This window comes from Phoenix dactylifera, chromosome 7, assembly GCF_051530095.1.
Source record: "Phoenix dactylifera cultivar Ajwa chromosome 7, Ajwa_hap1_PhDact_Kaust_v1.1, whole genome shotgun sequence".
NCBI lineage: Eukaryota > Viridiplantae > Streptophyta > Magnoliopsida > Arecales > Arecaceae > Phoenix > Phoenix dactylifera.
The window spans coordinates 34,956,515-34,970,331 of NC_143196.1; the positions used below are offsets into that span (position 1 = coordinate 34,956,515).

The window sequence follows — 13,817 nt, forward strand, 5'->3', positions numbered from 1 at the left end:
TTTAATAAATATATATATATATGTAGATATAAGTATTAGTCATATGCAAAAAATTACATCTATATTTATTTAAATTGATACGGATATAAATTAGATAGTGGAAGTATGGATATAAATTGAATAGTTAAACTTCATAACTATTTAATCAAAAATATTATTTAAGAAAAAAATAAATAAAGTTAATAGTATATTAATAAAATAATTTATTTTTTTAAAAAAACAAAAAAAATATAAAAAAATTAAATAGTATCGTTGAATGTTTGGATATGAATCGAAATGTCTGGAAAATTTCATGTGAGGCGGTTTTAACGATAAGGCCATTCGACGGCTACAACGGTGCCACGGAGTGTTACTGCTACGGGCTATCCGGTGGTTCAACGATACACAAAACTAAAATATGTAACCATTAGCTTGCAGACAAGTCACTCTTTGTACAGCGCGTCAACTATTTACAAGCTTACGGTCACCGTTCGCTGTTTGTACGACGGTTGGTTGTCCCGTTCCAAGACTCACGGACGTCGTAGTGGGAGAAGTCCAATATACCGAGCTAAGGGACCAAGGACCATACTCACCCAGTCACCTCATCGCTTGCCCCATTAACTGGTCAAAGGAGTGAGCGTATTCCTGGGTTTCTTACAAACAGGTGAGTTTAGCATTGCCTGTGGGATGAATCCTCTAGGCTTGTCTCTTTATTTTCGAAGGCCCTCCGGAATCTACTCTCTCTTCATGGAAAACGAAATATTTGTGAAGAAAGAACCAGCTAGGGTTTCGAGAAGTCGTCTGCGATCGAGGTAAATCAACGAAGATTTCTACCTTTTGGCTATTTTTTTCGACCGAAATTTCCAATTTTAGGGGTGAGAACTAGCTAGGGTTTCGATTTTGGGGCGTACACGATCCAAATCCCCCCACACCCGACCTGGTCTACCTGGATTTCTAGGACTCCGAGCTAATAATTGGATAGTCTCGATCGAAATACATTCGGAATTAGGGTTTCATCAGGAGGAGGAAGCCTCTTGGTCTCGACTTCAATAGAATAGAAGAAACCCTCAAAATTTTGATTAAAGACAGATTCTTGTCGCTTATAATTCGGTGTTTTGTTAGAGGATTCAATTCCTCTGAACAAGGTCTCGTAATTGAATCTTTGTGGATTAGGTCTTGGATGTTCGGGAAGGTTCGATCTTTAATCTGTTAGGTAGCCATGCCAACCTTCACGGCAATCGCCTTGGATAGGCTTTTGGAGCCCGGTGCGTCTCGGAACCCCACCATGAGGCCTCCTCTTGCGCCGGGGAAGGTGGAGAAGGCTCCTCCGAGCCCATCTGAAAAGAAGAGCATTCCTCGTCCCAATGTTTCACCGGCGCTCTATGCCACTCCGGAGACCACTCCCCTTCCCGACTCGCCGTCTTCTTTCCCTCCGTCCCCGTACATCATCAACCACAAGAGGCGCGGGCCCCGCCTTCTCAAGAGCTTCTCCCAGAACGATGTCGCTGGGTCCCAGCCGCTGCCACCACCCGAAGTGGAGAAGAAGATTGCAATGGTGAACGGAAAGGGTGTTGAAGAGACTGCGAATGGTTTTCACGATGAGAAGCTCAAAGGGGAACAGAAGGATGTGGATGGAAATGGAACTCGAGGTGAATCTGTTTCAATCGAACTTCATCAGGGGAAGCTTCAGGATGATGGATCTATTGCAGCTAAAGAAGTGGCAAGGCCTGTTGCTGTTGATCTGGAGAAAGATGGGGAGAGTGAAGATTTCTTCGATCTGCAAGACTCCTTGAGCACAACGAGTAATACTGAGCTTGACGAGCGGTGGAAGCCAAGTACCCCTTTAGGGGAGTATTTTGATGCCTTTGAAGGTATCCTTCTCTGCCCATCGTTATCTTGTTTAAAGTATTTGATTTTGATCGAACAACTTTTCTTTCTTCATTATACTCTTTTCATTAGTTTTATGCTTTTTTAATCGAATATTTGAAGCGCTTGGCATTCATCCATGGTGTTAAGTGGATGACTGATTTTTTAAAAACAATAAAGAGAAGTAAAGCAGGAAAAGGGGAAAAAATTGAATGCAGTTTTTCAGTTCAAATGCGGAGACCAAGGAAGTTGCTTTTCTCTAACCTTAAAGCAATGCTTTGTTGGATGGCTTATTTTGGATCCATTAGATTAACTCTGCCATCATTAGCTGTTCACTTATTTAGATCCAAAAAATAAACCTTTTTGTTAACCCATAACCTATTGCTGCATAACTGACATGCTTTGCGGAACATCTCCATCACATTTATAAAAAGAAGGCTGATAGATTGTCCTTGCATTAATTTCTTTTTCACTGACATGTAACCATTATTAGCTGTTCACTTGTTGAGATCCAGAAGATAAACCTTTTCATTAACCTATAACCTATTGATGTATAATTGACATGCTTTGCTGAACAAATCCATCACATTTATAAAGAGGAGGTTAGATAGGTTCCTTGCATTGATTTCTTTTTCACTGACAGGTAACCCTTAAATGAGAAGAAATAATAAACTTAATGCACTGTCCATTGTTTGATCAGCAGCATACATTTGGTTAACAACTTGAGCATTCAAACAAATTTTTTTAAAGCAATTATGGAGCATGTTTTCCATTTTACAAGCTTAGAGCACTTTATATAGCTATACTGCCATACCGCATCTTTGATTTGGATTTGGTCTTTATGCAACTGTAATATGCACTCTACTGAAATTTGGCAAATTAGGCTGACTCCTGTTCTGTCCGTAATGTAGAGATTTCTAGTGAGGGTGCCTCACAATCTGCATGTCTGAATGTTGAAGATGAACTACATGAGATGAGACTCAATTTATTGTCGGAAATTGAAAGGAGGAAGCAGGCAGAAGAAGCACTTAAGAGCTTGCAAAACCAATGGCAGATGCTGAGTCATCACCTCTCACTTGTGGGCTTGAGGCTTCCTGACCCCCCAAGCATGACAGAAGAGAAGGATGAGCAATCATGTGCTGATCCTGCAGAGGAATTGTGCCAACAAATTGTTATTGCACGGTTTGTGGCTGCTTGTTTGGGACGGGGTTGTTCCCGTGCTGAAGTTGAGCAGTTGGAACCTCAGATTGAGGCAAAGAATTTTGAGATAGCAAGGTTGTGTGATCGGCTTCATTATTATGAAGCTGCAAACAGGGAGATGTCTCAAAGAAATCAGGAAGCTATTGGTGAGCATGCTAAACTTATTCTGTCTTCTTGTCTCTCCTCTAACGATGTTTAACTCCAATCAGTGAATTGCTGTCTTTTATATGTCAATCTTGATCCTAATTATTACAATTTATTCTCTATCAGTAGGCATCGACATCTAGAATAGTCCAATATGGTCTTTAGTTCAAAGGACTTAATGATTTACTCACTGGTCCCTTTTGGTTATGTGTGCATTACATGTTTATTAGTTTTAAACTGAAACATTGATCAACTCAAACATTATGTTTTCAATCACTCCTTGCCACTTGGGCAAGGGGGTGAGGGTTCGATTACAGTTGGCATTGGCTCTCAAGTGATGGGGTGGTATAGGGTAGCAGGTAGGATTAGTCCCTCCTAATCTCAAAAAAAACAAAAAAAGAAAAGTTAAAATTAAAAAAGAAGATTATTCCCCTCCATGCCTTTTTTCCTCTCTTTGGGTAGTCGCGCTTTAGCTACTGCTGGACAGCAACAGGATGGCCTTGATTCTGAACTTGGACAAAAGATCAAATAAGTTTGCTATTACTGGTTATGTACTAATAGAAAGCCTTGACCTTGAAGATATTGGATCTTTCTAGTGCATGAATTCAATTTGCACGATCCATTGTTTATGTCCTTTAGGCATCTTGAAAACTTCTAATTTAAGAGAGATAAGACGTAGCAATCTGATTTTTTTTTTTAAAATAAAAATGTAAAATTAGTGTGGACGAAATTAATAATGTCGGCAAGAAATGTATTTCACATTCTTCATACATATTTGGCCACTCTGCTCACAGGTTACCGTAGTTTGTTTCCACCTGGAAGTTTATGTTCTATTGCTATGCTGGTCATGATGTTTGTTCCTTCCCTTCCTCTCCTTGTACAGCAGTTGCTATTGCAATGATATTATGGGTGGCAATTTACCTTTTTTTTTTAATTCATATATACCCTTGCAATTAGAGCTTATTGCATATTAATCCTCTGAAAATCATTGTTTGCATTTATGCCCCTCTCGTTAGATTTTTTAACTGATATTTTGTTTTAAATATTAAATTACTTTATTGACCTTTTGCATTAATATTCTCGATAAAATTATGTAAAAATATAGCACTTTTTAATGTAAATTGAAAAATTTTTCAGGGATATTAAGACAAAAGGTTAATAGTATCAATTGAAACTCCAAGCAGCTGTTAGTGAAAAATCCAAAGGGAGGGCATCTGTGGGGTATATATGCAAATAGTTATTTTGGATGGTAAATATGCAATAAGGCAATAAGCTGTATTTGTAAGGATAGTATATATATGCAAAAAAAACAAAACAAAAAAAGAAAAAGAAAAAAAAAACAGGCAAGAAAGGTGAAAAAGGATGAGATCCAAGGTGAAATATTATGATATAGGGGGCTTGCAATGTTTTGTGGATTAGAATGCTAAATATAGAAAATGCTTGCTCAAAAGTTGAAGTTATAGACTGATGGAGAACCGATTGAAAGTGTTAGTGTCTCTGGTTGAACTAGCAAATGAAGGATAGACTTGCATCTACCTCGTAAAGAATTGTGATGTATTTGAGAAAGCTGCAATGCAAAAGGATAATGCCTTCGGTGGGATGAGAAGTGAATGAGATTTCAGATTGTGATTTCGAGTGCTGAAAGATTTTTATATATCATTACAGATAGGTTTATGGAGATTTTGCTTTGCTGCACTGAGAGAGGTATTGGAGTTGCTTTCCTAAGTTGTTTATATAAAAATTTAGTGAAGAGGGAATAAAGTCTAATATTTCTCTGTTCAAGAAAGTAAATAGTTTATTACTTTGTATCCCCAGCTTAAAAAAAGAACAGAAGGGATGAGAAGAAGAACGTGTCTAGGGGTTAATATTCACTTCAGATATATGTGTCTCATGGCATCTGTGCATGAAGTATCTCACATCTTCCAATTTTGGGTAAAGTGACAGCAGTGAAGTCTTTGTTTTGATTACCGTTCCAAACTCCATAGGACCTAGAACGCTGAAACCTTCAGAACCGCTAGTTCAGTAGTTGCTATTGAAATGCACTAAGCAAAAACATAATTTTGAACCATAGAACCACAGAAGCCTTCTATGCATGTTTACTTTCCGTGGACCTTCTTTGGCTTGGTAAACTTTTAGCTTATTGCATCTTTATTTTTACTCAAATGACCTTTAATTGACTTTAGATTATCAATACGTAAATTAACATTCTTAATTATAACTTCACTGAGTTTTATGTTGTGCATTCTTCCTTGACTTCTCCGGCCCAATGGCTTTAACTTGGTCCACTTCACCCTAGCTGCATCTTTAGTTCAATTCACAAGATACTATGATTGTTTTGCCATCCATTTGAATTACTTGTAAACCTCAATTAGGTACTTGGCAAATAAGCAAACTTGTACTGTGTCTATATATACATATGTATATGTATGTATGTAAATATCATGCGATTATTTATCTGAATAGGCTGCGAATCGAATATGATTTATTCTTTAAACCATTAGAAAATGAAGAGATGTGGCTCCATTTGAATATGTCTAATATCTACTGTTGTTGCAGAAATGGCACGGCAGCAGCGGCATAGGCGGAAGAAGAGGCAGAAATGGATTTGGGGTTCAATTGGTCTTGCTGTTTCCCTTGGTGCTGCAGCCATTGCATGGTCCTATTTTCCAGTATCAAAGCCTTCACCACCTGAAGGCAATACCATAGACAGCCATGAACACTGAAATCAGCCAATGCCAGTAGTCACCTCCCTCGATCAGTTCATATCTTTTCTCCTAACAGGAATAATCTATAGGGCCGGTTAAAGTTGAGGCTTCTCTCATTACTGATGGCAAACACAAGCCTTTTTATTTGCTCCCTTGCGTATAATGTGCAGGGGCCAGTTCAAGTTAGGGCTTGGTCTTGTTAAGTGCAACATATTATTCTTCTTTTGCTGCTCAAGTAAATAGTAATTGTGGGAGAGCATATCGAAAAGTGAGCTTTGTGCATTTGTATGTCTTCTATTGCAGCTATTTTTCTCCTTCGATTCCCTTTTCTTGATTGAATCTTCTATAGCAACTTGAAAAGGTAAGTCGTGAGAACTTCTTGTTTATGTGTGTATACCTCTTGGTGTATGAATTGATGATGCCTCCCAGTGGACGAGGATAAGGTTATAAATTGAACATTTGATGCTTCTGTGTCATATTACGGTATAAGTCTTCTTATGGAACATAGCCATTTTAAATACATGCTATACAATTTAAATGCAGTGGCGAGCATTGTTTGAACAGGTCTAAGGTCTTGCATCCTTTTTAGCTGAATTGACCGCTTAATATTTTCAGATGGACATCCTGAGGCGAGTCAGGAATTATTTTCTGCAACGTTCGGTGGACAGTGCAAAATTACTATGGTTATACATGCAGTATGTACTGTTAAACAAGCCTTTATTAATTCTATTTAACTAAACCTTAATCTCAAACTACTTGGGATCAGCTAAAACAAGTTATAATTAATTAAATTATTAAAATCATCAAAGGACCTACTGCAACTTTTGTTAGCCTATCATCTGATGAAGGCCTACTTCTGAAAAAGCAAACTCCTCTTGTTTTGCTGATGCAATCAAGTACTAATGATGAGTGGATGCCTTATTAAGCAATTAAGCTGGCACCATTTTATGACTCCTGTCATGCACGATTCTTCAGTGTGAGCAAAACAGAATAAAATGAATGCATACCGTGCTAATGCTGTGGTTTTCAATGATAGTTAATAATTTCTGCTTAGATTGTAGTGTTAGTTTACAGGTGGGGTACATGTTGCTGATTCAATAAGTACTTGATGAAGTCGATTCATAAACCAATGAAATATGTCAGATTGGACTTTTTGCTACAAGCTTCTTTTTTTTTGTTGACACTCTTTTATTTACTACCTCTCAAAATTTCTTTTTAGAGAAAATCTGATATATTCTCTCTTATTTCAACCTCTGGATTCCTGCTGAGCTCTCTCTCCCATGTATTTTTACATAGAGTGTGTACTTCTAGAGATTTTTACATACCGGAATCATGCTTGTCATGGATGGCAGAAGACGTAGTCACCAGTTGTTTGTCAAACTATACACGTGTGAATTAAGAGCGCACACATGCATTCAAGCTACGTACTAATTCTATGATGATTAATAATAAACGGACAATACTGCATATGATGCTTCCAAGTGCATAGGATTCTAGTGAATCAGATCGCATTTCCTTTTATCGGCTTTGGAATTTATACATCTGGACAAAATACGAAAGGGTAGTCCCACAGCGAAGAGGCAATGTCCTCTATCAGGTCATCTGTAGAACGACAGAAACTTACTCATCCCTATGAGTTGTCTATTATTTGAGCTAGATTCAAGTTCCCGACCTCGTCTTAATTTTAGTCGAGCCTTCTCCTGAAAAAAAGATAAAAAAACATTACTCCCATCCTGCAATCATAGTTCCCAAAAAAAAAGGAGGGAAATAAATGGAGATTGGACACCAATGATCTAGGTTCAGCTCCCAGACTCGTCTTAATTTTAATCCAGCTTTCTCAAAAAAACAAAAACAAACAAAAAAAAAAAAAAATGCTGACAACAACCATACTCTTTAATTTGATGTTTTCAATGTAAATTAACTTGTGATCATCTGATGTAACTGGATTTCCATAGCTTTCCGGCATTAACATGAAAATGAAAAAAAAAAAATCATATTTTACTCTAACTGCAATTAAGACGCTTATTTTCTAGCTTAAGGTTCACCACGAACCCTACAAAGAGGTATCACATCTCTACGCCATTCCAATAGCTCATCGCCTATCAGGGCATGCAGAAAGAACCTATACTCCGAGGCATTCCAGACAGCAATCACCAAGGTTTCAAGCCTGATCTCTTACCACTCTCCGAGTATTGTTACGATGGTTGCTCTAGTACACTATCGATCATGTCAAAATTCTTCCCATGCAACATAATGCATCTAAGAACAAAACAACTGAATTGCTTGGTTTCTAATAATTTTTTACTTGTCCATGATGTTTATCACTCATCCCTGAGCCAGTGCTGAACTACATGAATCAAGAAGGCCACACAGAATGTTACTGAACCGAGAACCACCAGGATCCGAACCCATATAGAGGAAACAAATGCTTCTAATACAAAAGAATGCCATGCCCAGAACCATGCAATACCACAGGTGGATCCCAACAAAGCACCGACGAGGACTTGACTGACAGTGTGAAGTTGTTGGGATACCCGAAGCCATGCCTGCAAAAGCACATGAGAATAATAATAATATCGTCGGATAGATGGCATGTGGATCTATCTCAACCATGAGACTTGGCTAGACAATTTGGAAGCTATCTAGCTTAGCAGTTATATTATGACAAAAGTATTTATATAAAGATTTGACAAATCTGTCCAAAGTAGTCAAAAATTGCTACACAGGGATAGAAGGTAAATTTGTAGAGAAGATTTAAAACATGATACTATTGACTAGCAAAAAGTCTTGCAAAAATAAAATGAATATGGAAACACAGAAACACATATTATGTGATCGGACACTCCATGTCACGTAGCATTGTGCACCCTACAAATTACAGGCCCTGATGAAACTTCTGTAAGTTTTAGACATGGACATCAATCACATTATACTCTAGAATCACTTCTCTGGGTCATCCACACGGCTCTGCATAGCTTCTTAAGTCTCGATTTTCTGTATGAACGCTATCAAATATAATGATGACAATTATCTTTCAGCCATCAATTTTTTGTTTTTGGCTTCAGCTTCATTTTCAACTTTCTTTCCACTAAACATGCATTGCATCTCTACCAAAGCACTGAACCAAGTCTTCTCCGTGTATCTTTACTGACTTAACCCGCTAATCCTACAAAAAATCAAGACTTAAACATGCAGGCTATATACATATTATGCTGAGGACTGATGATTTACAGGTGTGCACTGGGAATTGGGATGGGGTGTTGCCATTTGAAGTCATGAGGATTGAGGACTGTCACCAGGTTGACAGATGGTAAGAGAAATTGGCTCAAAATCCTTCTATGGAACCTTCTCAAATTAGAGTTGTGCTTCATAGCTGACACCGTGTTGATAGGAAAGTGTTGACCTTGTCCATCAAATTTCTTGATATTACTAAGCTTTCATTTTTTTTTCCTTTATCATCAACTAACATCATATTATTTGCAAGTAACATATACTATGTTCACCTCCTACATATCAAATGTAAGATCATCTATAAGTATGATGAGATGTAGACTTAGAGAATTCTTGATGCAGGGTGCACATGATTGGAGATTCTACGTGCCACTAGAACTAAATCCAACACTCATTACTGCTCCATAAATGTCCTTATCATAGAGAACACACTTTTAAGCATAAAGTTCCTCCTCAATGCTAACCAAATTACAATATCATTCTTATCTATGCTTTCTTCAAGTTGAAAAATACCACGTCTTGGTTTTTCTCTTCTTATAACTCCACTAGTTAGCGGTACAAGAGCAAAAAACAAAAGGCTTAGACTTATCTTTAAATTTCCCTTTTCCTTAACATTTGTGTCATCACATTCTACTATCATTTCTTAATATGGTTTATTGTGATGGTTGGTGCAATTCTCTATATTTTTCTTGTGTCTTATAAATCAGTACTGAATACTTCTTTTTGATTCATACCCTTTTGGTTATGTTGTTTCCTAGAATGCAGTAGATAGGTTAAATTCTGGAATTCAAGAAAAAAATAGGCAACAAACAGATATTGACAAACAAATAATATTTATTCCACATGGTTAAAATATTGAAGTTCCGTGCAAATGACTAGCCATCTTGGAGCTGTGTCTTTCCTAACAAGTAATAATACTTAAAATTAAATGATAAAGCTAACTTTATCTTCTTTACCGACAAAACTGCAAAAGAGATACTGTTAGAAACCAATGAAGGAAATTCTGGAACTGACCTACAAGTCTCAGAATTAAATAACAGCTCATAAATGCAACATGGTGATTTAAGTAATGGTTCTTACAAGATAGCAGCCACTTGTCAAGGTAAAAATCCCAACGGTTACTGTAAATAAATTTATCCCCAGGGACTGGACCACTGTGTCACACAAAAACATAGAAGAAAAATCATATTCTATTTTAAAGTTTAAATGGCAATCAAACAACTGGACAATAACAACATAATGCAATTATATCTTGGATTTAACAAAAGAATTAGCATGCTAATAACAGTGCTCCTTCCAGCAAAACTTGTATAAATAAGAATAGATTGTTAGACAATTAACAAAATTTTCATTCACCAAGAAATTGCATCATTGGTGCATTATTAAGTCAATGCAGCTGCAGCAAATCCTCAATCATTCTTAGTCTTAAAGAAAAATAAAGACACAGCATGTTCTCGCAGTCCTTCATACTAAGCATCTTGCAGCACAATTTACAAGTAACTTGATAAGGCGATCAATTGACAACTAAACATAGTGCTCCTATTGTCTGTTGAGCTTCATGTGAAACTTTGACCAAACAATGGTGAGAAATTTTGAATTCCAACTACCATCAGCTGAATAGCAACATGAATCACTTCATTTGGCCAGTTTGTTCATCCTCATTACAGTACCACTTATGATCTCTTCTTATATTCTTCATATTTCTAAAGCTTCATGTATTTTATTTTTTTCATTGGACTAGTAATTACCAGTCATTTTCATAAACATTTTCTTATATTGCAGAGGGCAATGAAGTATGTCATGGTACAATTGAAGTATTGAGGTGTATTATGCACTTTGCTTGACCAAGGCTTTCTTAAATTGTTTAGATTTGACACACGTTTCTCACCGTGGAGCTTAGTATAACAGTGCCTAGTGCCTATACTGCAACAACCAGCATGGTACTCAGCCACTTCTTTAAGCATATATCAATTTTGTATGTTGGGACATACCCTAACCGTTCTCTCATCCGCTCCTCAAAATGCTCATTTCTTCATCAAGTCTCATACTTCATGGCACCTCTCCTTCCTCCTCAGCAAATCCAATGTAAAAGGTATTTGAGGGTGTTGTGTGTACAATGAGGATTGCATATTAAATATGTCAAATTTACTAAGCTTTCATCCTATTATTATCATTACAATGACCCAATCATCAACTTATTACAATGTATGTCTATTAGGCTGCTGCCATCAGAAAACAAGATGCTTATGTGCAACTACAGAATGTGGCATTATCTACTATTACATTTCTTTCTTACCTGAATGAATAAAGTCGCTCGAGAAAGCATTTTAGCATTCTCAAATTAGGCATGTCGCAAGATAATTGTTACGTGTAAAACCAGCTTTTTGTTGAACAGACGAGTTAAATGTACAACATACTGAAAGAGTATAATTTACATTTTCTGGTACTGGCCCCTAGGGATATTAATTCAGTTCACTCCTCCAGGATTTTGAGTTGTCTGACAACTGAATCAGACAGGTCTTGAAAAATCATAGTTTTTCTTTGAACAAAACCATTCCATCCAAAAATTATAATTTGACATATGCTTTATTGCTAAACATGTATATTGCGTAGAATGTTTCTTATACTTGGATGGAACATACATTCTGACTGCCTAACCATGCTGGGCATAAGACTGCCTCTCTAATTAAACAAATGGACATTGGCTTTCCCAGACAAACTTAGCAGGGGTGGTCAGATGTAGAAAGCATGAGAAAGCTGACAATATCATTGATGCAGATTCATCTAGCATAATCAAAAAGAACAAAACGATGCGATAGTTTATAACACTGAAAATTGAGAATATATAAATACACAATTAAAAGATGCATATCTAGCATTGGGACAGACAGAAAGGTTTCATTCAATCAATTGGGTGTGCAAGCATGTGGTAGAGGTGGTAGTAATTGACAATTTTTAGGCATGCCCTTTACTTAAATTGCATGATATGGCTTCTACAAACACTGACTTACATGACAGAATTGCAAACAATGCAGCATAGAAGATGGACTGTGCATGCGACGATGGCATTCCAGGATCAGATCTCAAAGCAGAATCAGGTCTTTCATGATTCAGTATCTGCTTCAAGGTAATCGAAAGCCCTGCATTTACAACTGATCCCATTGCAGCCCACATGACTTCAGCATCATGCTTCCACAGTATGATGAGGCCAAAAAGACCGGCCACTAACCACTTGCTCTGATACCAAACAGAAGGAGCTCTCATGAAGTGACCAGGTAAGAATAGAGATCCTAAATCAACACTAAGAAAGAAAAACAGAATGTCGAGTCCAATACATAGATCAAAATCCGACGCACTGCAATATAAAAAGCTACAAGAATTGCATTTTGTATGACCAGAAAGCAGTTAGGAACTTATGTCAAACAAATGACTACGATATATGAAGTGGTTAAAAGCATAGCAATAAGACCCATTTATCATTATATATAACATATGGGACAACAGTTATAAATGGTCGTATGTTAGTTACGAAGTTCTTTAACAGCAGCAAAGTTGAGATTATTAGCGATGGTCGGTAGACCAACATCTGGCTCCTAACAAGGGGGAAGTGGTGAAAAATCAACATCTGGACAGGTGTTCTAGTTGGAATTCTTTTTGTTTTTTAAGAATATCCTAGTCGGGTGTCCTAAGGACATCCCGAAGGACATTTTGAATTTTTCCTCACATTTTTAGGTGATTAAAATGTTCTATTGCCATCTAAGATTCGGTTGCTCTCATTGCTGAGGTTGCAAATATTCAAAAAGTCATTCTTATTAGAAGTAAAAGAAAAAGAAAAAGACCAGTCTTGACTATAAATTCACTAAAAAATCATTGCACTAGTCACATCTTAGAGAAGCACTCCCAAATATATGTCAAATCTTATCTAAAACTTTACAATTGGATAAAATTAACTAACTAAATGCTGAGAGTAGATTGGATATTTTCAATAAACAAAGACAAGAAGTCATAATTTAGAACACCAAATTGCACTAACCAATCGATTTATGGTCGACTCGAGGCCTCCCGGTGAAAAATCAGGAGCGAACCCCGAGGCCCTGTTCCCCAGAATCGCCTCCGCTTCACCCGCTCCATCCTCCTCAACACTATTCCTGCCCTCGAAAGCATCAGCCTCGGCCAATTCCATGACGCCCTTAGACTTGGAGACCCTCAATCGTCCACCAAGATGGCCTTTTGAACCCAATCCCCTCGTCAAAATCGGATTTTTTAAGGTGGGGAGCTGATGAAACGAGATGGAGTTTAGGGATTTGGTGAGTGGAGGATGGAGAGCCGAGGAGAGAACGGGTGATAGCATCTTTTGGCCGTCGGGGTAGCAGCAGAGAGGAGGGGCTTTAGAAGTCTAGGGAAGGTACAGAAGGGCATCTTTTGAAGGAGGGAGGTGATAGGGAACAGAGAATATTGAGGATTGTAAGAGGATCCCCGGTTGGCCGCGGTCAGCAGTCAGAGGACAGAAAAATGGGATAAGAGGCCTTTGCAAGCGAAAAATACTTGCTTAATTTCTTTTTACTGGCTTCCTTTATTATGTTTTTTATTGTTGGTATTTATTTCTTTTAAGATAATAGATGTTGGCAAAGGTATTATTTAGAAGTAGCTTTCTCACATGAGGAGATTATATTGTTGTTTTAAAATTGGCAT

General features: G+C 37.4%; 2 protein-coding genes across 3 annotated transcripts; one reads left to right on the plus strand and one right to left on the minus strand.

The window, feature by feature from the left end:
* The first annotated feature begins 656 nt into the window (after positions 1-656).
* On the plus strand, positions 657-6,370 carry LOC103703745 (uncharacterized). Its single transcript, XM_008786705.5, has 4 exons — positions 657-791; positions 1,153-1,850; positions 2,757-3,191; positions 5,746-6,370. Exons 2-4 carry the CDS (start codon positions 1,199-1,201, stop codon positions 5,910-5,912), a joined length of 1,254 nt encoding a protein of 417 aa, XP_008784927.2. The 5' UTR covers positions 657-791; positions 1,153-1,198; the 3' UTR covers positions 5,913-6,370.
* A 1,784-nt stretch (positions 6,371-8,154) lies between these two features.
* LOC103703746 (lipid phosphate phosphatase epsilon 1, chloroplastic) lies at positions 8,155-13,644 on the minus strand. 2 transcript variants are annotated; one of them, XM_008786706.6, is made up of 4 exons: positions 13,159-13,644; positions 12,137-12,362; positions 10,206-10,279; positions 8,155-8,440 (listed from the first exon to the last, which is right to left on the minus strand). In XM_008786706.6, the coding sequence occupies exons 1-4, from the start codon at positions 13,474-13,476 to the stop codon at positions 8,216-8,218; spliced, it is 843 nt and encodes a 280-aa protein (XP_008784928.3). In that variant the 5' UTR covers positions 13,477-13,644; the 3' UTR covers positions 8,155-8,215. The 2 variants fall into 2 exon arrangements, with proteins under 2 accessions (XP_008784928.3, XP_088558061.1); XM_088701935.2 differs by lacking the exon at positions 8,155-8,440 and adding an exon at positions 8,938-9,060.
* Positions 13,645-13,817: the final 173 nt, after the last annotated feature.

Excerpts from the sequence above, each read along its gene's own strand:
- LOC103703746 (XM_008786706.6), bottom strand. The coding sequence starts at position 13,476 with ATGCTATCACCCGTTCTCTCCTCGGCTCTCCATCCTCCACTCACCAAA. Across the intron at positions 12,363-13,158 it reads AGTCGACCATAAATCGATTG|AGCAAGTGGTTAGTGGCCGG; the intron begins GTTAGTGCAATT and ends GTTTGGTATCAG. Across the intron at positions 10,280-12,136 it reads ATTGTTTGCAATTCTGTCAT|TGGTCCAGTCCCTGGGGATA; the intron begins GTAAGTCAGTGT and ends TGTGTGACACAG.
- LOC103703745 (XM_008786705.5), top strand. The coding sequence starts at position 1,199 with ATGCCAACCTTCACGGCAATCGCCTTGGATAGGCTTTTGGAGCCCGGT. Across the intron at positions 1,851-2,756 it reads GTATTTTGATGCCTTTGAAG|AGATTTCTAGTGAGGGTGCC; the intron begins GTATCCTTCTCT and ends TCCGTAATGTAG. Across the intron at positions 3,192-5,745 it reads AAGAAATCAGGAAGCTATTG|AAATGGCACGGCAGCAGCGG; the intron begins GTGAGCATGCTA and ends CTGTTGTTGCAG.